Below are 26,078 nucleotides of genomic sequence, written 5' to 3'. Positions count from 1 at the left end.
ATAATTGATATTAATAATTATACAAGTACAATTATTAATTTTATCTTAACAAAACTTTGTATATATATAAAATTTATATTTACTTTAAAATTTGTATAGTTTAACAATTATTATGTCTTAGTCTAATTAGTTTATTTTGTTAGAATAAATTTGTTTATAATCTATTTTAAAAACATAGAATAAATATACCACGTAACGCCCGGCCCTTGTCCAGTTATAATACAATTTGGTATTCAAAAATATATTTAATTAATATGGGGTTAATGAAAATTGCCTATAGTTCTTCTTCTAACAATTTTAATTATTAAGGTTATTTCGGTCATTTCAGACACTTAGCTCGTGAAATCCCAAACTGAATTTGGAATAGATATCTCAAAGTCAAAACAAAAAAAAAAAGAAAAGGTAAACACTTCCACTACTTTCATTTTATCTGAAATCAAAAAACAGAAAAACTAGAAGAGGAAGAGGAAAGCACACCATGAACCTTGTAGTGGGGAGCTCTTGGTCTCCCCTTCAGTTCCCCTCCTCTTCTTTATGTTCTCAGTCTTCAGTCTTTTTGTATGCAAGAAATGCAGAGACCAAGAGGAGGAACAGAGTCTCAACTATGGCTTCTTTGAGACAAGATGACTTCGATGAAAATGTTTCCAATAAGAGGAGAGCTGTTCTTCTTGTGGGTATTTCAGTTCTTCCTTTCTTGAAACTCAGAGCTACAGCTCTTGAAGGTTTAGTAACAAGTGAGTTATGTTTTTCATTGGTTTCGAGATTTCGTTATAATGAAGTACGGCACTGTTCATGACTTAATGTTTGGTTTTAGTAATTGATTTGATATCATTATCATCATTGCATTTGGTGAAATGGGTATTCTTTATTTTTTGTTTTTATAATTCTTTATGAATTGGTAATTTGGAATTTAGTCACTATTGCCTGTGAGCGCGTTTGTCTTTTGTGGTTTTTTGATTTGATGCAATTAAAACGTAGCAAAATTTAGCTTTGGAATTGTTAAACTGTTTTCTGATTCATGATTCAACAACTAACTTTAATGATTCAAGAAGTGGAGTGCAATTTTAGCTTTTGTATTGACTTGTTGTTTTAGAATATATATGTATATTTTTCCATTTGCATTTGTTTTACATTGATGATTGGTTGATAGCTATATGTTTCTGTTGTATAGTGTTTATTGAGTATTTTATGGACATTTCATATGTAACCTTTTACCTCTAGAAATGGCTTGTCACTGACCTTTGTTTGGCTAGACTGATCAGTTTCTCATACTGTAGCTTTGGTTTGGTATAAAAAGCATATTTGGGAGCTTAATTTAAGCTAGTAATATAGTTCGAGGGCTGTTTTGAAATATGCTCAATTCTTTCTTCTTAAGTTATAAGAGAGAATGCTGCAGTTTCATCGTGAATTGCTGGGGAGTTATCATGTTATAAACATAAGCGAGTGACTGATAATAAGACTTGTCAAGTTACATGTCCTGTGACATATAGTGTCATATTCCATTCTTAACTTGTTCATTTTTGGTAACTCAGACCCCCGAACGAACTCGAGGTCAAAACTGGAACCCCCACCAAACCCAACAATCTCTGGGAACCAGGAAACTCGTGGCATTTTGCCAGGTAGGTGATCCAGTGTATCAAACTGTAGACCTAGTGTGAGCATACTGGCAGGAGCGCCTGACGAACCCCTCAAGGTTTCATTTTTGGGGTGTTAACAATAGGACTAGAAAAGTTACTAACCAATCAATTTGTTACATAGGAGAATACTTTGAAAGTGAAACCTCATATTGCAGGAAGCCCAAAAAAGATGACCTTGAGAGAGTGAGAGAGGAGAGGGTATGTTATGGATCAACAACTATTGTAATTTATGATCGAGAGAAAACCAAAGTGGCTAGATTTTTTCATTGTGGTGCCTAGACTCTTGCGTTGTTTTCTGTTTCTTTTTAATCTATCACATGCTGTCAATAGGCAAACAGTGGTTTTTGAAATAAAGAAAAATTGCCCTCAGTTTAATATTTTGAAAAATTACCTTAAAACTTTTCAAGATTGTTTCTATATTGCCCAGTGATTTTCAGGGTACTCATCCCTCTTTTTATGAGTTGAAGTATTGCATGAGCTTAGATCCATTTTTTTTTTTTTTGTTAATCCATTTAAATCACCAATTAAGGTTCTGGCTCTTTTTGGTCCTTTCGGTGGACTACTCTATCTTTTCTATTATAACTTTAGTTATTTTGAATTGCTTTTAAATCTCCTAGATGTTTAATATGCTTATTTATGTCCTTACAGAGGAAAGTGTGCTAAATACACCAGTGGAAAGCCAAAAATCAGAGGTCTTAATCTTTGCTCGTTTGTAAATGAATCCAGAATCCTAGGTTCTGTTATTTTTAGTTTGTCAAGTTTGAAACACCTAAATGAATTTCTTTTCTTGATCAGCTGGCACTTCAAAGAGATCCACCATCAAATCCCTTTCTTTCTTTTCTTAATGCACTTGGAATATTTGGGACTGCTGTGCTTGCCCCACTTTATGCTTTGACTCAGAAAGATAAAAAAGCATCTGTTGCAACTATAGAATCTGTAAGCTGCTCTTAATCTTATTGTCAAGTTTTTATCACGAGCTGAATTCACTAGCATGATTTTATCTGCTCTATGGATTCCTAAATTATCCATATCACTCTATCTGAATGTCATTTTTGGATGTTGGTTTTTAACCCAGCATACACTGCTTGAAATGCACAGATGAAAAACAGACTCAGTGAAAAGGAAGCTTCCATTTTGTCATTGAAGAAAGAATTTGAGTCTAAACTACAAAAAGAACAAGAAGAGCGAACAAAGCTACTCAAAACAGCGAAGGAAGAACAGCAGGTTTTAATGAATCAACTAAATTCAGCTAACAGCACAATTACAGGCCTAGGGCAGGAGCTCAAAAATGAAAAAAAATTGATTGAGGAGCTTAAAGTACAAATTGATAGTCTTCAATCCAGTCTCTTGAAGGCTGGGGAAGATAAAAGTGCACTTGAAGAAAAACTCAAGGAAAAGCTTGATTCAATCGAAGCCTTACAAGACAGGGTTAATTTACTCAGTTTAGAGCTAAAAGATAAGAATGATAGTGTTCAACAGTTCAGATCTTCTCTTGCTGAGAAGGAAATGGAGTTGAAGAACTTGAATTCTATCTACAAGCAGACCAAGGATGAACTAGCCAAAGCAGATGCAGAAGTCAAAGGATTGAGGGATGAACTCTTGAAAAATAAAAAAGAACTAGAATTGAGGAGTACTTTGGTGGATGAATTAAATGCAACGGTTAGTTCTTTAATAGTTGAGACAGATGATTCCAAGAGGAAAATTGATGATGTTCAAAAGGAGTATGATGATCTGAAGTTATCTTCTGAAAAGAAGGCAGCTTTTGAGGCAAAGCTATTGGGAGAAAGAGAAGAGGAACTTCATGAGCTGAAGGAAAAGCATGAGCTTGCTCAGAATGAAGTGCGTGGAAGTCAAACAACAATTGCTAAGTTGACCCAAGAAAAGGATGACTTGAGGAAAATGCTGGATGTGGAATTGAGTAATGTAGAAAATCTCAAACATGAACTCGCAACTACTCAGGAGACTCTTGGCAAGACGAGGAATGAGGCTTCTGATCTGGAAAATCAACTAGTACAATCAACAAATTTGTGCTCAGAGCTTGAGTCCGAAATTTCGAGGGTGAAAGCTGATTTTGCTGAAATTAGGGAAACATTTCAGAAAAGCCTTGATGAGGCAAAACAAAGTAGTGAAGTGCTAGCCAGTGAGCTCACTGCATCGAAGGAGCTTTTGAAGAAGACTAGTGAGGAGCTGCAAATTGTGACCCATCAACTGGCTGCTGCAACTGAAAATCGTAATAGCCTACAAAAGGAACTGGTAGACATTTATAAGAAAGCAGAAGCCACAGCCAATGATTTGAAAGAAGAGAAAAATGTTGTTGCCTCTTTGAACAATGAACTACAAGCTTTGGAGAAGCAAATCTTGAAGGACAAGGAGGCACGGAAGTCCCTTGAAATTGATCTGGAAGAGGCTACCAAATCACTTGATGACATGAACAGAAATGTGTTGACACTTTCTAGAGACCTAGATAATGCTAATTCTCATATTTCTAGTCTCAAAGATGAGAAAGAGGTGCTTTACAAGTCCCTAACAGAGCAAAAGAACGTAGCTCAAGAAGCCCGAGAAAACATGGAAGATGCCCATAATCTTGTCATGAGGCTTGGCCAAGAAAGGGACAGTTTGGACAAGAAAGCAAAAAAACTTGAAGAGGAATTGGGATCTGCTAAGGGTGAAGTACTGCGGTTAAGGAGTAAAATAAATTCATCCAAGCTTCTTGTAAATGATCAACATCCTCAGAAAAGCGAAGAAGAAAACAATTTCCCTGACACTACAAAGAGAACTGGTAGGAGGAGAAAGGATGGTTCATTAAATTCTGATGATGAAGATAATGATACTAATACTGCAAAGAGAACTGGCAGGAGGAGAAAGGATGATTTATCAAATTCTGATGACGAAGATAATGTCACTGTTGCTGCAAAGAGAACCGGGAGGAGGAGAAAGGCTAGTTCAGAATGAAACTCTGGACCATTCAGTTTTCATTTAATATTTTCTCGATATTGTATGTTCGTATGTCATCTATGAAACTTGTTTCCGAGCTTTTGCTTTTTCGACAAATTTTCAGTGCTATTATATGATCATTGTATAAATGTTAATCGAGGAATGAGATTACCTGAGTTTTCTTCTCATTATCTTCTTGTATACTATCTAAGTTGAGGAGTCAATTCTGCATGATCTTATTCTTTTCTGGTTTTGAAGTATGCCATAACATTGTTCAAATAGTTTGTTCTCAACATTGAAAAGTGACAAATATGATTTTCCAGTTGAATGCTATAAAATGAGTACATAATTTTGATTGGCAATTGGAACTGTCCCGAAAAACACTAGTACTGACCACAGCAGCAACTGATTGATCCCCCTTCAACAACTTGAAGTAGTTGCTGGAAGATGAATCACTTTGATTGTGACCACAATTTGAATCAAACCTATGAAGCTTTGATCTCAAATCAAAAAATGTTCACCAACTAACAGTCAATAATCTTCACATGGTTAACCCCAAGTAGTTGGTCTGACGGTCAAGGAGGTTTGCTCCCTTACTTGAGTTCTTAGGTTCAAACTTTAGGGTCCACCTACCACAATAACATTGTGGTTTACCTGATCATTTGGGCTTGTAAGGTGTTCAATAGACTTCAGAGATTAATTGAGATGCGTGAAAGCTAGCACACTGATTACCCAAAAAAATAATTTTCACATGGTCATGAAAAAAATGAAACAAGAAAGGTCAAACATAGTCTCGAACCCCAAATTCAGTTTAATTATCAACTGAACCTAGTTGAAAAATAAACCAAATCAATTTTTGATATTTGGAAATAGATATGTTAACATCGGTTGGCACCGAGTAATAAAAAATTTCGGTAATTTTTCAATACCAACAGTGATTACTGTAAGTAATATGGGGGATAATCCGATTACCGATTGGAAGGGTGTTATTTTTTTATTACTGGGGTAATCCACTATTTATACCAATTTTGCCCTTAATTAATAATCATTTTGGACACAAATGCCCTCATATGTCTACCAAATAACAATTAGCCCAAATGCTGTCATTTCTGTCTATGGATCTGGTTGGAAACGGTTAGATCAACACACAACCGGCTAGATTTGGTCAGTTGTGCATTGTTCTGGTGATTGTTGGTGGCAGCCGGCAGTGGTGGCCGACAATCATCTTGGGTGGCTAGAGGTATTTTGTTAAATTTTATACTTTTATTATAGCTAGGATGCTTTCGCTAAATTCTTAAATATAAGAGGTTAAAAGTACCACTCTAAATAATAATAATATTAAAAAAGAAGAGTAATTCAGTAAAAGCCTCTCCGATAATATTTATTTCTTCCAACCAAATATATTAATTATTTATACCCTGAATCAAACACATTAATTATTTATACCCACCAATCTAACCAAACATATTAATATAACGTTCTCTATTAACCTTAAAAATAATCTATCTTTTCATTAATATAATATTCTTAATAATATAATATTTCTTAAACCAAACGCTACCAGATATAATCCTCGTCATAAGAGATATTGTCCGTAAATGTCAATTTTTTAACCAATAAGATCTATTATAATTAAATAAAGTGTAAGGGGCTTTAATGTAATTTAAAAAAATAATGGGTGCGTTTGGTTTAGTATTTTGGATAGGATTTTAAGGGTAGTATTGGGTTATTGGATATGGGAGTATTACGAGGTAAATTTTAAAAATTTATAAAAAAGCCCTTAGGTTTACTAATTTAACTAAAGACCCTAACATGTAAAATGACAAAAACACCCCCACCACTGCAGTGTCAGATTCCGGCCACCACCGCCGGAATCTGACCGGAAAATTTCGTTACGGCACAGACTTGTCGGATCTGTGCCGTAACACATCGTTATGGCCTTTTCCGGCTAGATCCATGGTAGATCTGGCCGGAAAAGGCCAGATCTATGGTTTGTTTTGGCCGTCGACGGCCGGAAAAGGCCAAACGACGGCCATCTTTGGCCGTCAGCGACGGCCAAAGATGTGGCCGTCGTTTTCGATCGACGACGGCCAAGATTTGGCCGTCGTTGACCGTCAACGACGGCCATTTCTTTGGCCGTCGCTGACGGCCAGATCTGGCCTTTTCCGGCCAGATCCGTTGTGGATCTGGCCGGAAAAGGCCACAGCGGTGAACTTCCGGCCATTTCTGGTCGGAAGTTTGGCCGTTGTACAGATTCCGGCTATCACCGACGGTGGTTGCCGGAATCTGACAAGTTGGGTTGATGGGGGTGTTTTTGTTAATTTTAAACTTTTTTTTCAGGGGGTATTTAGTGAAATTAATAACCTTATGGGGTTAAAATGTAATTAAAAAAAATAGGGTAATATTTTGAGAATATTGTACCAAACGCGATTTGAAAAATAGGATCCAGAATAGGGATAAAAATATTAAACCAAACGCATACAATATTTAACGAACATGACAAACATGCGAATTGTTGAGACTTGTCACTTCAGATACAAAAAAGGTGAACAAAATTTTCAGGTATTGTAAAATCTAAATCCAATACCATTTTCTTTTACTAATTAATTACCTGTACGTATGTTTTTGGTTAATGTTGCATAGCCTTTTTGCTCGCTCCTCAATCCAATCTTTCTTTCGACAAAGCCTCCTCATGCCCAGTATCTCTTGCTCAATTTAACACAAATCTGATACAATATTTTTGTTCTAATTTTCCATTTCTTTTTGACAGTCTGTGTTTTTGTTGCCCTTCAGATTTGGTTGATCCTTTTCCTCCAAATTTCTTGATTTCCCAGATCCAGTTCCGTTAAACAAACTTGGTTTCAGCTTAAATGCTTTAATTAGCATTGAAGTTTAATTCTTTTTGAAGTTAGGGTTTGAAGCGAAATAGAAAATAGTTCAAAAATTGGATTTTTTTTTTTTTTTTTGTTTAGATTTGACAATTTGGTTCTGGTTATTTGGTTGGTGGCATATTTCTAGGTTTTGGTGATATGGGTATTGAAGATTTTAGTTTGAAGAATATTTTGGTCGCATTCTTGTAACTTCTGGTGATCTGGGTATTGAAGATTTTAGTTGAATTTTGGTTTAAAGAATTGAGTTGCGGCAGTTTTGTAGTTTTGACTGATCTGGTATTTTAAAAGTGGTGGTTGAAGAAATGTTCTATGGTGCAGTTGTATGGGATCCCTGGCTAATCGTTGCCCAAATTGTTTGTCTTCAATGCCTATACTATACCAGTCTTGGTGTATTTTTATCCATTTTCGTTGGCACTCGGGCATCGCGGATGAGTCTTGTGTATTTCTTTGACTTTGCTACCATCACTGCCTCTACGGTCACCGGTTGGTGTGTCATTGCTTCGATTCTGCTGGCCTCGGTTGCTGGGTGAGAATATAAATCCTTTTGCTTTAATTTATCTTTGTAAATGATTTATGTTAGGTGACTATAATGTGAAATTGTATGGTTCCATTGTCAGGGATAATTAATGAATTTATGATGTTCTGATTTTACGTGGTGTTCATTAATTTGTTAATTGCTTAAGTTGCTGTGTGGTATAATGCAAAACGGATAGTTAAATGAGTTTGTTTAACTGTACGATGAGTATTTTGGATTGAATAGATGGATTAGTTAAATTTATTTAATGTCATCTTGACAATTTCCTTGTCAATGCATTTTTCATTGTGTATGTATCTGCTATTTGAGAGACCAATTGCTCATTCTACCTCAGTATCCGGTGTGGATTATTTTATGCCAGAAGACATGGCTAATTGTTTAGATTTAACTATCAATTTTTATTTTATTACTTGTTCCATATTTCACTTATTGCATTTATGTTCATGGAAATTAAAAAAAAGACCCTGAATCATGTTAGTTTTACAGATTCATATTTGAAATTTCCAATCTCCATGGTTGCTTGTTTAACTAACATGCGAGTTACTCTTGTTTGTGCAGGGCTGGATATATGCTTTATATAGTTGAGAGGGCAAAGAAGTGCTTAGATTTTTCAGCAACTCTGTACATCATCCATCTTTTTATATGCATCACATATGGGGGTTGGCCCTCCTCAATCACGTGGTGGGTTGTTAATGGCACTGGACTTGCAGTGATGGCTTTGCTAGGTGAATATCTATGCATTAGACGTGAACTGCGAGAGATTCCTATAACACGCTACAGAGCAAGTAAGAAATTTTTTCATTATAAGTTAAATTGATTACTTCAAGCAATCTTGTGTGGAAATTTTATTCTTTATTATATTTTTTTTCCATGTGTATTTTCATATCTTTTTTTTTATTTTTTTATTTTTTTAATTTCCAAATTTATTAATAGAGGCTTTTGACTCATTTTTGTTGCAATGAATGTTGTTTGGGTGTGAGTCTTATAACTTCATATGTTCTGTGCCATGCTGCCTGCTCTCATCTCTATGCTCTGCTGGATACTGGCATTTGCTCTCCAACTTTTGAATTATTTTCTTTGAAGTTAATGCTAAAATGGAATGTCTGAACCCTCCAATTTGTTTGCGCCTGAACTTTATTCAAGCAAATAATTTAGATTGATTCCTGAAATAGTAAAATAGATAAATGGAAAACAGTTCTGTGTTTCAGTTAATAAAGAGAAGAAATGCTAGTGCTAATCTTTTTCAAGTTTATGTTAGATTGGTGATCTTTTCTTTCACTCTTGTTTTTGGTTCATAACATTGTGGAAGATCTTGTGCGTGCTAAACAGTTTTGAGGCTTTTAATTGCTTTAATTTTTTGAATTAAATTTCAAAAAGCAACAGCAGTTGCCTGTCCTTTCTTTTTCTCTTATAATTTCATAATTGCTTTTGTATCAGCTGAACTAATTTGTCCACTTCATGCAGATGTTTAAATCACAAGGACAACTCAATATGCAGAACAATTTTCTTCTGGGATTGCAGCAGCAGTTTCTTCACTGCTTTCGAAGGAGCAAAGCTCATTAGATACCAATCTAATCTGTGACCAAAAAAAAAATTGTTTAAACCTGTGATTATATTTCTATGCATGTGGGGATGAGGGAGGGCAATAGAAGAAGTTTGAGTTGGTGTTCATTTGATGGATTGATGGACCACGTCAGACTTGGTATGTATTGTGTTAGGAAACTGGTAATGTACAATTATAGGTGATTTTGAGAAAGAGGATGTGCTTCTCATACTGTTTTCTTGTTTACAGTAATTTGTGTAGTTGATTAGGTTTTTTCATTTTTTTTATTTTTTTGATAATATCAATGTTGAGTTTCCCATTATGTGAATGAATGGGGCACTTTTGCTATTTTTCTAAGGAGAATATATAGGGTTCCTAAACTAAAATTTGATTATAAATTTGGTTAAGGTTTTTTCCTCCAATTGTGTCGACTTTAGCAACATTTTGCGTTTGGTCTACGCTCTACTAAGTTGGTTGACGTCCTGCAACTTTATAGTTAATTTCCTTTTGGTTGCTGAAGGCTAGTCATACTCCTTGTTGATCTCAGCGGTGTCTCTCTCAAAAGCACACATGCACTTGCTGGTCATTTATTTAAGGGCCTGGGGCGGTCAAGGGAAAACCGCTTCCCTACTTGCACAAAAGAGTTTTATACCAAATTTGTCACACACTCAATGCTGGACAGTGTGGGTTAGTCAGCAAAATGGAGTGACGCACAGGGTCCCGTCATGTTTTTCTGTTATGGAGCTATGAACTCTTTTAAACGAATCACATTCATATAGCATGGAATATATATTCCAAGGCATCATGCTTTGTTAGTGGCATGGAGAACAAGATGAATGTTAGATCTGATCTCAGAGAGCTTTAATTTAGTGATATTGGCTTCTTGCTTTTCTTAATTTTTGGGCAATTTCTGGCTTTTCTTTCAAATTGTATTGATGATCACAGTTTTAGGATAAAACTTGTGTGGCTCCTTTATAATATACAAGAAATATACATTTGTAGTTGAATATGTACTTCACATTTTAGATTATTTTCTGCTATCCCTGTCATCTTTACACCATTATTACTCCATTTATCAGCCCACCTTATTGAAGCCTTGTATTGAATTTCTTGGTTTGGCTGCAAGACTGCCAAGTCCTTTCTTTTTTCTTGTTTTTCGTGGTTGTGTCTGTCAAGTTAATCGGAGGCCATATCCTCTGAATTATAAACTTATCTTCCTTCTATCTTCCTTATCTTTTAGCCCTGTTGCTTGTTTTCAGGCTGCCTTTGACTTCAATTTTAGCCATTGCTTGCTGATTCATTTATTACCACATGTGGCAGTGGCACCCATGCTAACATATGTAAAGGACTTTAAGTCATCATCATCAAAAGATGCCATATCTCAGATTATTTTATCTGCCCATTATCTCATTTCAGCTGTGCCCTTCTCTAGAGTAAGTGGTTTTTTTTTTCAGCAACTGCCTGTTGCCACATTTACATCAAATCACATCAAATCATTAGCCTTCAGCACTGAATGTTTCCTTCACTTGTGTTCATCTTTATTTTTATAAAATATGCCAATTTTATTTTGAAATATATCTTCTACGACGAACAATAAACCAAGAAGGATTTTGTGGTTGCCTCAACATAGTTCAGGTTTTAATATTGTGCAGCATTTAGCTTTAAGATTGCTGTAGTATTCTGATTTCATTGGAGAAAAGAGAGAATTAAAACATTTTGATATTAACATGAAATTAAAATAAAATGAAAATTCATTACTTTGTTTCGGTTACACTAAGCTCCCGTCATGGCATGGCCAGACTTTGCATTAAGTTAAGATGAGATTTGTGAACCTTCAAAATCTCTTCTTAGAAGAGCATGGCCAATGGCCATTAACTTTTTAAGTTAAACAATGTATCTCACAAAGAAAAAAAGAAAACAAAGTTCCCCGCTCTTTAGAATTCTTCCTAGACTGCCAAGGTTTTAAAGTTGTCAGTTACTCTCTTTCATTTCTTTTATATTATTCGTAACTTTCAACCGCAGCCTTGTAGAATTCATTCATGCATGAGCCTTCCACAAAGATGAAATGTCTGACACAGCTTCTGCAACTGTGAGATAGAGGCCGTTCAGTCGGAAGGACTCCAAAACTTTTGACTGATGCAGCTTTTCCATCACACTTCCAACAGGATTTACCAACACAAGCTGCAAAGAAAGAGCACCAAGATTAGCTAAAATGCTTCAAGAATGTGGCATTCCAAGAGTTAATTTTTTTTAGCAGTTCTTACTTGAAGCGATCGTTTCTCCAGCATCTTTCTTAGTTCGCGCACCATGTCAATACCGCTTGTGTCTATGGCTGTCACAGCTGCAAAAGAAAGAGAAAATCTGTAAGCTAATTGCACAGGAGACTTTCCAAGTGGAAATGATGGGAAATTTGCGAAGAGCAATTAAACAACTTACCAGTCATGTCCAGAATTATGCATTTTAGTGTTCTCCCATTGTTTGCCTTTATCCACTCTTCCTCCTCGTGAACCCATCTCAATATTCTATCTTGAAGATAAGTGGAATTGGCAAAATAAATGGGAGATTCAACAGCAAGAATTAGAAACGAAGAGACTCTTTGAGCATCTCTGTATCGGCTGAGGCTATGGTATATTTGAGTTCCTGCAATGTTGCCTAGGACCACTGTGTTTGGCCTGGTGACATGCAAGAGAATCTTGAACACTGAAATTGCGACCTGAATTTTTCGGCAAAGGCATCAGATAATGACCCAAGAGTGCAGTACAACAACGAGAAAAAGGAAAAATTTAAGAATGGAAGCTTACTGCGATGGCGAGACCAAGGGGCACAGAAATGAAAAGAACCCCAAAGAAGGAACACAAGCAAGCTATGAAATCAAGCTTGTCAACTTTCCATAATTTGTATGCGGACTGATAATCAATAAGCCCTATCACTGCTGTTATAATGATGGCTCCCAGGATGACATTGGGAGTGTAGTAAAACAATGGCATGAGAAACAGCAGCGTCACAAGCACAGCCGAAGCCATTACTATATTAGAAACTGCTGTTTGTGCTCCGGCATTGTAGTTAACAGCAGATCGAGAAAATGAACCTGGAAGAGTAGCCGGAACACAACATGTTTAGAAATTATGAAAACCGTATCGACATGAAAATCAGATGGTGAAATGAACAGTGGATCGTCACCTGTGGTAACATAGCATGAAGTGCATGAACCAGCCATGTTCATGAAACCAATAGCCATCATTTCTTTGTTGCCATCAACTTGGTAATTCTTTAATGAAGCAAATGTCCTTCCCACAGCAATTCCTTCCTGAACAAAATAAATAATTTAAATTTTAGAAAGAGTGAAATTTATACATGATATAAGGCAAGTTCTTGAAAATACTCATATGGAAAGTAAATCTTGACTAAGCCATGAAAGAGTGAAATTTATACATGAAATAAGGCAAGTTCTTGAAAATACTCATATGGAAAGTAAATCTTGACTAAGCCATCAAAGATTTCAGTGCTAGTTTTGGCAACTTACAGTGAGAGAAAGGATCCCAGTAACAAGGCCAGTTTTGACAGCTACAGCCAGGAAAGCGCCATTAAAGTATAACATGTTTGAGGAAGGTGGATTCAAACCCTTTGGCAAGTGGCCGATCTGTAGAAGAATTTTTTGCATTAGTGGTTGCACCAGAGACTTGTCTCAGGATCCCTTTTGTAATCTATGTAAAGGAAAATGTAAACAAGTTTTCAGGACTTACAATTGAGATTCCATGAGCCTTTGATTTGATGCAAAAGACTAAAAGAGTTGAAAGAATAACTGATGTTAATGGGGCAGCTGCCGATAGCCAGAAAAGCTTTGGTTTCGTCATGCTCTGTGCCGAATCGTTAAAAGATGAGACATCAATAAACGTTAGGAGAATAATATGAGAATCTGGGTAATTAACTTTGCAGGTAAAAAGACACTTACAATATGCCTTGTTGACAATAGAAAAACCAGGAAGCTGAACCCCAATACAACAGTTTGCCAGGACCACTGCACATACAACTTTTACTCATTTAGCTTTGTATTTCAGCCGTTGAATTAACACTTCGACAGTTGAGTTTCTAGAATTCATTTAAAAAAGAAACATGGCGTAGAAAATCAACAACAGTACTCCCAAAATGATACCAAAAGTTGGCATATTGCTTGCTTTCAGTAAAGCCACTAACCTCATCTCTGTGGCTGAAAACAGAGGACATTACAGGAATAAATTGCATCTTGGTAGTAAAATGAACAATTCCAAGCAATCCTTTGAGTTGTTGCAATGATACAATGACTGCCGCTCCAGCCATGAAGCCGATAAGTGTTGCCTTCGAAAGAAAATCGATTATAAAGCCTAGCCTGCAAACCATTTAACTGAAATCAACTTTTAAGGCTTTTCGGTCTTTCTTCAGGACCAATTTCTATTATGCTTGACATGATGATCATCTTCACCCAGTAAACGGTCAAAGCAAAACATTAATTTGCGGAAATTTCCGTGATTCGATACCTTAGTAGACCTAAAGATGCCTGAAACACACCAGCAAAGAAGGTGGCAGTAAAGGCCAGTTTGAGATATAGAATTGGATCTTGAGTGTAGGAAACAGCCTCTTGAAGCATTGATCCCATAACCAAAGAAGCTATAGAGACTGGACCAACACCAAGATGTCTAGAACTCCCCAGAATAGAGTAAATCAATGGAGGCACAAAGCTTGAATCTGTATGTATAAACCATCCCAGTTCATAAATTTACTGATATAACTAGTTAATTACAGTTTGCATTAGCACAATCAGTATTTAAAACTAGTGTTATGAGATTGATACTAACAGAGTCCAACTATTGGAGGCAAATTTGCAAGCTTTGCATAGCTGATTCCCTGCATTGAAGAAACATAAAAGTTTTAGCTTCAAGCTGAATTTTCATCATGTGATGCAAAATGTGAAAACTAAAAAGTCAGTAAACTGAAATTCATCACGAGGTTCAAACACAGGAACCAAGGTTAAACCCCAGATGCTTTTAGTCAATATATAATTACAAGAAAACAAATTTGATGAAGGAAATATAAGAAACCGCCACTCTAATGATCCAAGACAAACGGAATATACACAGTAACCCAACTCAGAGTCCTTTGTCCCTATTAAAAACAAATACCATTAACATCATAAAAACACACACACGCATACATAACATCATGCATGTATGTATGTATGGCGCATGCATGTTATGTTATGTTACCTGAGGGATGGCGAGGCTTGCAATGGTGAGACCAGAGATGACATCAGACCTCAGGAGATTGAGATTATACTGAGGCCCCCACTGGAAAATGGGGAAGAAGAACTGAAGCCCGAGAAGGAGTTTTTTACACCATTCCTGGTTCTTGAATCTGTGGAGAGGGTCATCAGGGAAGAAGATTTCTGATAAACGGTGCTTGAGTTTTTGGCAAGTGGTCTTCTGGGGTGGCAGGCAAACATTGTGTATCTCCATTGTTTGCCTTGTTGACAACTCTGAAGAGATTCTGATAATGGTTTCATTAGTATTATTATCGCTGGGGCTGGATGAATCCTCAACTCTGTTTGAATTTACACCCATTTTTCAGTGTAAAAAGATAAGTGTGAATGAATGAATGGAGGAATGGTGATTCTTGGGGAAGGAAGTGAAGCATTGCTTGTGAATTTATAAGCAAACAAAGGGAGAGACATGTGGTTGGCGGTAGTTACTGAGCAGTTGTTGTTATTTGATTTTACAAGGGTAAAATGGTCACTTCCTTTTTGTGTTGAGTTGGGTGTGTTTATTATTATTATTATTATTTTAATTTTGTTAACAAAAATTGATTTAAGTGTTTATGGTGGACCCTAGAGAACACTTTTTGTAGCTTAATTATGACTAATTAATTTTTATAGGAATCTGGGTGGAGCCATTACCTTTTTTTTTTATAATGGAATTTAACGTTACATATAAATTACCTTAGACTAAACTATTGAACTAAGGTAAAATCTTGGATATGAATTAATATAGAATTATTACTTTATTATTATATCATTCATCTTCATTTATTAAATATTTATTGCGTACATATTATGTATTTAATGTCATGTTAGTTTGTATATAAAATTTATGTACTTATATTATGAGGTTAATAATAATTGTTATTGTTAATATGTGAAATTGCCCCAAAGGGATTGGCCTAACGGCCAAGGAGGTTTGCTCCATACATTGAGTTTATAGATTCAAACCTTAGGGTTATCTACCACTTTGTGACTTACCTAGTCTTTTGGATTTGTAAAGTGTTTAATGGACTCTAATGAAACAAATCCCACATCGAAAGCGTATTGGGAAGGTTTTAAGCTTACAAAGGGGGGGAATCCCTCCACCTAATAAGTTAGCATTTTGGGCGTGAAACTCTCAACTTGTGACAAGTGATATTAGAGCAGACCTGATCTGTCTTTCGATGTCCTGCCAAACACCCAAGTAGGGGCATCCACGTGTGATTGTGGATCCACACGAAAGTGAGGTGGACATGTAGGCAAAGGGGCCCTCCTTGTAACGAGGGCATCACAAGATTAGGTGAGAAGAATATAACGAATCTCACATCGGAAGCGTATTGGGGAGGTTTTAGGCTTATAAAGGAGAAAAATCCCTCCACCTAATAGGTTAGCTTTTTTAGTGTGAAACTCCTAGCTTGTGACAAGTGATATCAGAACGGACCCGATTTGTCTTTCGATGTCTCGCCAAACGTCTATGCAGAGGCATCTACTTGTGATTGTGGGTCTACACGAGAGTGAGGTGGACGGCCAGGTAGGGGGCCCCACCTGTAACGAGGGCATCACATGATTGGGTGGGAAAGAATGTAACGAATCTCACATTGGAAACGTATTGGGGAGGTTTTGGGCTTATAAAAGAGAAAAGTCCCTCCATCTAATAGGTTAGCCTTTTGGGTGTGAAACTCTTAATCTGTGATACTAGAGATTAGTTAAAGTGCACACAAGCTCACGTGTACAACCCAGTTACCAATAAAAAAAAAAATGTGAAACCATATTTCTACTACATATAGATGTGATGATATATAAATCTTCGAGTATAGTATTTTATGAGGAAGCTTTTCAAATTTTGGACTCTTTTATAAACTTAATTAGATGATACAAGAAAAATTTCTTAAGAAAACAATGGCTTAACTAAGGGACTCAAAGGCTTTATCTCTTAAAAAACTTAAATACAAATAGAATAAAAAACGTAAAGATCCATGAAACAATTTGTTGATGCTTGATTTTGACACTAATGACCTCGTATGTGCAAAATGCTAAGAGAGATCTTAGAAATTATATGTGAACAATTATGAGAGTTAAGTACAGAGTACTGCTGTTGCAGTTGCATGGAAAAACTTAAAGTAAATGAAACAATAAGAGTTTTACAGTAGTTCAAATGCTTAAAGTGAATCATACATCTATTATTTTCTTTTATATGAATGAGTTCCTGATTATTAGCCAAGATTACAAAAGGTCGCGAACTGCGATCTGGGTTACAGGTGCTTGGTGTTCTAAGTGTACTTAGAGAATATCAAGTTAGTTTCTTTCTCGCAGGGTGTCTTTGCTATTTGCTTTGTTGAATTCTGAGTGTCTGATCCCGATTTTGTGAGGGGAAGCTACCTCTTTATACCTGCTAGGCTCAAGATAATGACTACATATCTGTAAGTGGGTTGATATCGTGCAAATCCCTCCTGCCTTCCCATTGGATGAGAACTTAAGAAATATCCTTAAATTAAATGGGGCTTGGACATGTGTGCGAACCAAATTTATTCACAGACAAAGCTTGAGTCGGCTGGGTTGTTGACAACTATATTCTCTCTGTCTTAGATGACATGACAGACTCTGGATAGTGCAAAAACTTCCTAAAGTATGATTGATGCTCATTGATATCAGTTTATGTTAGCCCTGATTTTTTAGGCATAACATAATCAAACAATATATGAACTAAAACGATATCTTGATATTTGCATTAATGGAGATGAAGATCAATGCGAAGGAAGAGAGTCCTACCACAAAGATAAACCTATACACAATAGAAGAGCAATAAATGTAATGCAAATTATATGTTTCTTTAACTGTGAAACAGTATTGTGTTTTCTTATTCTAGGAGATGATAGACATTATGGCAATATTATGTTTCCTTAAGTGTGAAACAATAATGTGTTTCTTTATTCTAGGAGATTATACACATTATTGCAATATTATGTTTTTTTTTATTGTATAGCTAAACTTTTGTATAAATAGGTGATATATTTACAATTCAAAATAATTAAATTAACTTCATCTAAAGATATCTTTTGCGCATACTCTGACAATTTCAGTTGTTTCTCTTGCCCTCTCAAAGATATCTCTCAGGCATACTTCAACAGTCTCTTTTCTTTGCCGCTCTTGTCTACTCAAACTTTGATATATATGGTATAAAGTATATCTCTTGGGCATACTTGGATCCTCTTCAATTACCTCGTGTCCTATCAAATTCTGACAAGGAGATTCAAATTTGGAACATAATTAGGTAAAATTTTGATTAGAGAGAGAAGACTGTAAGTAAGACGAGATAAGATATAAAGGTAGTTATTAATTAATTAAGGAGTGACGTATATAAGATATGTTCATTTTATCTTTGTAAAATTTCAGTGGAATAAGAAAGGCATATGACCCACATGATATATAAAAAAAATAGAATAATATCATATACACACAAAACTTTCATACACATTATAACCCTTCAAATATATTCTCCAAAGTGTTTTTAATAGCGTTTAAAACACTCTCAAATAATATGTCTATCGGTCTCATTATGCTACTTTTTTTTCTTTTTCTTTTTTAGGTGGGATACATTGTATCCAAGAAAAGGATTCTTACTTTTCTTTGAGAAATGATGATAGTAAATCCATATATAACGGTGATTATTATGTCAAAATATATTGTGGCTATGAAATTAGTCAATAAAATCAACATAAAAAGCTTGTTTTAAATATACCTATTTTTAACTATCTCTGGGTGATTGAGTTGTTCGATAGAGACTTTTGGGTGTATTACTCAAGAGGTTTTGAGTTCGAGTTCATTCTTAGTTGCTAATAGGATAGTCATTAGAATTCTTACTCGTCTAGTAGTTTTAAAGTCTTGAAGGATTAGTTCAGGTGCATGTAAGCTAACACGGATACCTCGTCATAAAAAAAAAAAATAATAATAATAATACCCATTTCCATAAATTAATTAATAAGATGTAGCAACTTTTTGCACGGTAAATTTAGATAAGAGAGCTATTATTATTAATGAGCAGCACTACACTTACAAGTTTTTTATACAACGCTGATGTGGCAACTCGCGATTGATCAGCTCACAGTAGGTCATGTCTGTCCAAATGTAAACTGACCAATCGCAAATTGCTATCTTAGAGTTGTATAAAAAAGTTGTAAGTGTAATTTTATTGATTATTAATTTATTATTATCGCATAAATAAGAATGGAATATCTTAAAGTCCCAAAATCCCTAGAATTTCAACCTCTCTTCTCTGGCAAATATAAAAATGAGCATTCAGTAGTGGCGTGGGCTTCCCGATTTATTTGATGCCACTATCATGGCTAGCTTTACAGCATTACTATTGAAAAAGGATTCTATGCAGCTAGCCTTCTCCACTTTTGCCATCCATATAGATTCTATAAAGATAAATAAATCAATCAAATGGATGATTTCCTTTTGCAATTCAACCATCTTAATTGGTTGGTCGAATTCATTGAGCCATATGGAGACAGGTACCAAATTGGAACATTCCATTATAATACTTCCACTGTCTTCTCTCTCATTTTTTAGCTTTAATTTAATTAAATTTATGTGAATTTAGACTACTTTTAATGTCATTTTGTTAGATTCTTTACTTAACGGTTTAAACATTTCATCTTGTTAATTGTGGCTGGGGTTTTCCTTTCCATAAATTATTACTAGAATCTTATCAGAAAATGACTTCATTTCTTAAGTTAATTACTGTGATAATTATTGATCATAAATTGGGTCTTATCGTTAATTGTAATTATTTTTATACAGAAACAAAGTAAACAACTTTTTCCCACCTAAATAATAACTTAATGGCACATTTCCACATACAGACTTTTAAGAAACCACTTTACTAACTAAATTTATATTTCATTCCGACATCGTTATGACCCCACACTACCATCATTCTCTTTCCCAATCATCACTCACCAAAACTCCTTAAATCTTACTCCCGTCGACCTTGTCAATCGCTGGCAATAGAGCGATTAGAGTTTACGCAACTGCCCTTTCCAAGTCAAATTCTAACCAACTCAGTCATCAAAATCCAATATTCTACCATCAAAAGACTTATTCGCCTCTCTTCTTCAAAAGATTCAACAATTTAGATACCGAGTTTGCTCTATATTTGCTGCTAGAATATAAATTTAAATAATAAAGCAGTACTTTGAAAGTCTATAAGTGGGTGAAAAAGTGTTATTAAACTACTATTTATGTGGGAAAAAAATTGTTAACTCTATAAAAACAATCAACATGTTGATGACTAATGAGAAAAACAGTACGATGAAAGTGCTTTCTTAGTAGGATTAATTTATTGGAGCCACAAAATTAGACTTCATCTAGTTTGACTCAAGTGGGTCCCAAATTTAGACCTGTCCTTGACTAATTTATGTTATTTTTCTAATTCTTTTGATCCTAAATTATTCTGTGGGACAAATTTGTCTTTGAAGTTATCTTATTAGACCAATAAAATTTAATTTATAATGTTAGGTTTTGTAAGGAAGTTGTCACATGTTTGAGAGCACCTACATGTGATCATGTACTATATGTCTATATTCATAATTTACCATTCAATTGATTCTATTTGGTTGGCAATCATATTATAAATCTCACCTTCAAATTCTGTCCTTTTATTGTTTTGATTGTGCAGGATATGTTTGGTTTGAACCTTCCCCCAACTTGTTATTTCTTTACTACTCTAAAGTAAGTATACAATTTGGCTGTACCAGAAAGTGCTTGCTTAAAAAGTGCTTCCTAGAAATCCCTACTTAACAAAAAGGAAATGGTACCCATCACTGATCTAAGAAAAAAAAAGTTATAAACACAGAAAAATAATAGTGAATATTGCATGGAAATTATAAGTGATAATATATTAAGATTTCAAATCTATCATAAAATAAATTGTTATTATTTGATCTATTCAAATACTAAAAAAATTATAGAAAAAATTGCACCCATGAACCACCATTGGGTGATCGAGTGGTCAACTAGGACTATTGAGTGTATTATTTAAGAGAAATTGAGTTCGATCCACCTCACCTACTAATAGGAGTGACCACTAGAGGCTTACATAGTCGTTAACTTCAGCGCCTTCGAGGATTAGCTGAAGTACGTACAAGATGACTCGGACACCCCTGGTCATCACACACACACACACACACACACACACAAATTACACCCATGTTGGGAATTAGATACTTGTGTGTATGATTAATATTATTTTTTCATTAGAGTGGTCTTTGATAAGAAAATAATAATATATAAATTGACATGGAATTTTTTTTCTCATTTTTAGCATTGCTCTCATGCTAAGAATTAGATTCTCAAATTTACGGTTCTCTTATCTCTTTTCTGAACTATATATCTTTCATAAATTAGTCTAAATATACTTTGTTACATACACACTCTGCAGGAATATTGGATACCATGAAATTCTTTCTTTATTTTATTTTATTTTTATTTTTGCAAGCAGACATCTTTGAAATATTAGATCGATCTTTTTCTTCCTTTTTTCATTTTCTATTAATTCTTAAGACTTTCTTGTATTCTTTATTTCAGTGTGTTGTAGGCAAATGCATATTAAATCCGTTGTCCATGCCACCAAATTCAAAAGAGGCTTCTAGTAGATAAGAAAAAATGAGCTCTTATACATGCTTTAAGCTTATCTGATCTGCAATACAGAAAGATATTAATAATAGAGTTGTTCATTAAATTATCTGTTGCTCTTTGAAAACAGAATAAAACAAAAAAGCTCTATTTATTATAAATTCTTTATCAGCTGCTGCTAATTTTTTAGATCTGATTTCACATTCTTTATAGCTTCATCATTTAAGTTGGTTAGATCTCTCGAGATTGTATAAGAGATTTAAGATATCGTGTTCACATCAGGTGGAGCGAGATCAATTTGGTTTAATTAATAAATTCGAAAAAAAAATTGCTGCAAAAGCATATGACAATAGAAATACCAACCCATATGCATTTTAACCTTAGTTATGTTACCTTAATTACTTAAACTTTTTAGTGTAGATTATTATTATTATTATTATTATTTTAGCTCTAAGAATACACATGTTAATAAGAGGATCCCATGTTTAATCACTTTTCATATTATTTGTTGTTACAAAAATCCGCAACAACCTGTGACTCAATTGACCTTAGGGAAGAGTTCGGAATCTTGAGAAGAGAGAGATCATTATTGTAAGGCAACAACTATTTCACAAAGATCTTAATAACAACACAATGAATGTAGGCTTGATTTCAACTTGCCCAACAACTTTAAAAATCATCTCCATTTCTTTTATTTTTTCACCTAGATTTATTTTTTGCTGATTATCATTGATCACATGCACATCTTGTTGTGGATTTTTGTAACAATATTATCTTTTTTTTTTTTTATTATTATTATTTCTTGCTGATTATCAATGTTTTAAAAACCAACCTGGGCTAAGCCTGGCAAAGAATCAAGGTCCCGGGTTGATTAGTTTGACCGATTTGACTAGTAGGTCAAACCGGTTAGGTGTCACATAACAAAAATTGAAAATTTTTGTATTCGACGCATGTTAGCATGGTGATTGATTTCAGTGCACGTTAGCACGCGTCGACCCTGACCTTCTTTCCCCATTTTTAGGTTGTTCTCTCACCCAAAATCACCCATGTCACCACCACTAGAATCCCCACACTCTCCTCTTCAAAACCATACTCTTTATCCCCTCTCATACTCACCGATCGCCGGCCACAAAAACAATGTCGATCAACTGTCCTTTGCTAGATTCTGGCCATTTTCAGCGACGACAACTCCAACCACCACCACTATTAGACTCATCGGCTACTCCCCTACAAAACCACCAAAGTTCCCAAGCCATTCCACCCACCAATCACAGACAATCAGAAGCTAGAGTTTTGTCGTTTCTTGGCCAAATTCCGATGACTACAACTTAATCAAACACCACCTTCCAACTCACTGTGATCCACCCTTCAAAACCTCCTAACCTCGATTCATGTTTTCTTGCCGAACACCGACTGAAAGTCACCTTAATCCCCTTTTTGATTCACCCAATTTTTTCCAAAGACCAGTTGGACTAGCGGATTGCTACAATACCACTGGTCCAACCCCAGGTGAATCTGGGTGAAATAGTCTCCTCGGTTTTTAGGCTCTCCTGGCACGACTCACCAGTTGGGTCTCGATCGAATCTGTCCAACCAGTTGGGCTGGCCAGGGTTTTAAAACAATGCTGATTATGATTAATCACGTGCACATCTTACTCAGTTTCCCCAAGGTCAATTAAGTATCACATGTTGTTACGAATTTTTGTAACAACATTATCTTTTTTTTTTTATCATCAAGGGTGTCCAGCCAGCTTGCACACACACCAACTAATCTCCTAGGGCCCTGAAATTGTCAGCTGGGTAAGAGTCCCAATGACCATCCCTATTAGTGGTTGGGGAAATTCAAACTCATGAATTCATGGAACTCCTTTTACTCTTTTACTATCAAACCACCTAATAGTGGTTTAACAACATTATCGTTCTTATGTCAATGTAATCCTTTTATGTTCTTTTACCTTTTTCATATATATCCCCTAAATTTAACCAAGGATGGTGGCGTTTACAACTTGTCGACTATAACACCATGAATAATTAATATTTATTCCACAAAAAAGTTTAACTATTAATCACCATATACTTTTTCCCAGAAAAAGACATTAAAAAAAAAAGTTGGATGGATCAATGGAGCTTGTCAAGTCGATCTACTGATCATCTAAAACAGGGAATCGTTGACAGAAGTCAAAAAGTTGTTGCCTGTTTAGAGCATTTACGTGATCTGCCTGTTGTCAACCTGATATGTATTAATAAAAATAAAAAATCAATAAGCACCACCAAATGCGATGATATTTGAAGGCAACAAGAGAGAATAATATCGACTTTAATTATTAGACGTATGCAGCAGATTAAAGATTATTGCTTTCAGATTCTACCCACTTTTCTCCCCATACTATTAAACTCCATAATAAAAAATGGAAGAGACAGTGACGCTTACAACAATCAAACATTGTCCTTACGCGGCGAGAGGTTTGAGTTTCTTGCTTGCTCCCTACAAAATTTTGTAAAGGGCATCGAGAATTTTTGTTATTCCATATATTTATAGATTTATGCATCCACCATTGGTGAACCGTGTTGAAGCACAATTATCTTTCTGAAGAACCTATTTCACCGCCCATTTGAATAAGATTGATGGGAATGTTCTTGGTGTTTGAATTTTTTTCTTTTATTTGATGGGTTACACATGCTGTCATTTCATTGGGAATCTTGGTTGATATTTTATTTTGGGAATTCGCCATTCTTTAAGGTTCTCATTTCAACACCTCAATTCTCTAGGTGGACTCTGTACAATTAGAAGCTAATTTAAAAATATTTGTTTAATTTATTGGATTAATATTTTTCAACAACTTTTCAGAATTAATTATTTGATAAAAATCTTTGCATATATACGTAGCTAGGTCTTTAATAGTTACACACCTAGCAGATTAATTAGAATAGAGTTTTATTTTTGAATTATAAATCATATTATAATGTTGATTTAAAATATAATTAAGATGAGATATCTCAATTTTTTGTATATACATATATTTAAATCGAAGTGGTTTTAAAGTGACCTTAAGTTATAATATTTTTACTTTTAATTATTCCCACTAAGTGGAGTTGAAGATTTGAATCCTATTTAAATGGCCAAGTTTCTAAGTTACATTTACAAAATATTATATATATAAGAAAATTTTATAATTATTATTTTTTATCATCGGGGTGTCTGGATCAGCTTGCGTGCATCTCAACTAATCTCCTAAGGTCTTGGAACTGCCGATCGGGGTCTCTCAGGGCCTTAAAACTGTCGGTCGGATAAGAATCCCAATGATCATGCTTATTAGTATTTAGAGAGACTCAAACTCAGGAGTTCATAAAACTCCTTTTGCTCTTTTACTATCAAACCATCAAGCGGTAATTTATAAAAAAAAAAAAAATAGTACTTACAGAACTAAAAACATGAGTTCATTCAATATCCGAACAAATTAAAAGTGCTTCATCTTTTTCTTGATTCTTCGCCTGTGATATATATTTTAAAAGAAAAAGTATTTGTACACAACATTTTATGGATTTTAATCATCCCTACTTTAAGACTCCATCTTAATTAAGAATTTAAAAACGATGAACGCACTCAGTTTTCAATTTTACAGGTTTAATTAATGCTTCTTCTGAATTTGAAGAGAAGGAAAAGTCTTATATGAACTCTAAGACATTAAAGTTTTTTCCTTTTTCGAGGTGAACTTTGGGATTATCATTAACTCTTAAATTTAATAAAATAATATACGATTAAATTTAAAAGCAATGTTTCGTATACAAAAATTGAAATTTCGGGATTCCAATTTACGTGACAATTGAATTAGTAAATTAATTCACTTATCGCACCCATTTATAATTAAGAATCTCAACTTTGTACATATAACATACTGTAATTGTTTACTTGAGATAATAAACCATATAAATACTGGTGCCATGGGCTCCATTAAAAAAAGAAAAAATCTTATACTATTTGTTAGATATGTGACATAATCATTCATTTAAATCTACATTACTTTACCCCACATAGAATATATAGTAAAAGGGCACATCTTTGACAAAACCAGGCAAAATTAAAGAATTGAATAGGCTTTAATGAAGTTATGCTCAGCTGAATTATATATTGATTTGTCTGAGCTTCCAAGAAGCAAGTAATTAGCTAGTGCTAATAAAGCTTTTACGTATGGTAATACTGCATTTGAATTTTGAAGCGCAATTGCACATAATAGAGTCAAATAAGGGAAACTAAAAGCTTAAAGGAGGCACCACTCAGTGCACTCACTGCCTACCAGTCCGCCACCAACGTTTGATTATATATGATCGTTTGCAACTTTTCTTCATTAAAACTGGAGGCTACCATCAACTTCAATTCAAATCTGCAGATATATATTAAGTTATATATGTAATTAAGTCCATTGTCAACGCAGCCGAAAGAGAAACAAAAGGCGAAAATATATGCAATGGTTCAATCACGTTTTGAATAAATATTGAGAAAATTGACTGAACGGATTTAAGTGCAAGTGCTTATTATCCCCACAATCTGCTATGCTTTTAAACCACTTGCGTACATTCAGTTTTGGACGACAACATTGAGAACATTCAAAGTGCTTCTGCCTGAATACCTCACT

At 34.8% G+C, this 26,078-nt stretch overlaps 3 protein-coding genes across 5 annotated transcripts; 2 read left to right on the top strand and 1 right to left on the bottom strand.

The window, feature by feature from the left end:
• The first annotated feature begins 401 nt into the window (after positions 1–401).
• On the top strand, positions 402–4,796 carry LOC116112762 (MAR-binding filament-like protein 1-1). Of its 2 annotated transcripts, XM_031398881.1 has the most exons (5): positions 402–734; positions 1,533–1,619; positions 2,286–2,329; positions 2,433–2,573; positions 2,736–4,796. In XM_031398881.1, the coding sequence occupies exons 1-5, from the start codon at positions 479–481 to the stop codon at positions 4,587–4,589; spliced, it is 2,382 nt and encodes a 793-aa protein (XP_031254741.1). In that variant the 5' UTR covers positions 402–478; the 3' UTR covers positions 4,590–4,796. The 2 variants fall into 2 exon arrangements, with proteins under 2 accessions (XP_031254741.1, XP_031254742.1); XM_031398882.1 differs by lacking the exon at positions 1,533–1,619 and having other exon boundaries at positions 2,736–4,794.
• A 2,272-nt stretch (positions 4,797–7,068) lies between these two features.
• On the top strand, positions 7,069–9,580 carry LOC116112760 (protein SYS1 homolog). 2 transcript variants are annotated; one of them, XM_031398879.1, is made up of 4 exons: positions 7,069–7,133; positions 7,590–7,988; positions 8,556–8,782; positions 9,462–9,580. In XM_031398879.1, the coding sequence occupies exons 2-4, from the start codon at positions 7,765–7,767 to the stop codon at positions 9,467–9,469; spliced, it is 459 nt and encodes a 152-aa protein (XP_031254739.1). In that variant the 5' UTR covers positions 7,069–7,133; positions 7,590–7,764; the 3' UTR covers positions 9,470–9,580. The 2 variants fall into 2 exon arrangements, with proteins under 2 accessions (XP_031254739.1, XP_031254738.1); XM_031398878.1 differs by lacking the exon at positions 7,069–7,133 and having other exon boundaries at positions 7,144–7,988.
• Positions 9,581–11,298: 1,718 nt separating this feature from the next.
• Positions 11,299–15,200, bottom strand: LOC116112759 (probable sulfate transporter 3.4). Its single transcript, XM_031398877.1, has 12 exons — positions 14,781–15,200; positions 14,373–14,421; positions 14,055–14,262; positions 13,735–13,906; positions 13,493–13,558; positions 13,284–13,397; positions 13,064–13,180; positions 12,721–12,847; positions 12,342–12,628; positions 11,977–12,253; positions 11,805–11,881; positions 11,299–11,721 (listed from the first exon to the last, which is right to left on the bottom strand). Exons 1-12 carry the CDS (start codon positions 15,132–15,134, stop codon positions 11,578–11,580), a joined length of 1,992 nt encoding a protein of 663 aa, XP_031254737.1. The 5' UTR covers positions 15,135–15,200; the 3' UTR covers positions 11,299–11,577.
• Between the last annotated feature and the right edge of the window lie 10,878 nt (positions 15,201–26,078).

This window comes from Pistacia vera, unplaced genomic scaffold (assembly GCF_008641045.1).
Source record: "Pistacia vera cultivar Batoury unplaced genomic scaffold, PisVer_v2 Contig667, whole genome shotgun sequence".
Classification (NCBI taxonomy): Eukaryota; Viridiplantae; Streptophyta; class Magnoliopsida; order Sapindales; family Anacardiaceae; genus Pistacia; species Pistacia vera.
This window is presented reverse-complemented; position numbering and strand designations above follow the sequence as displayed.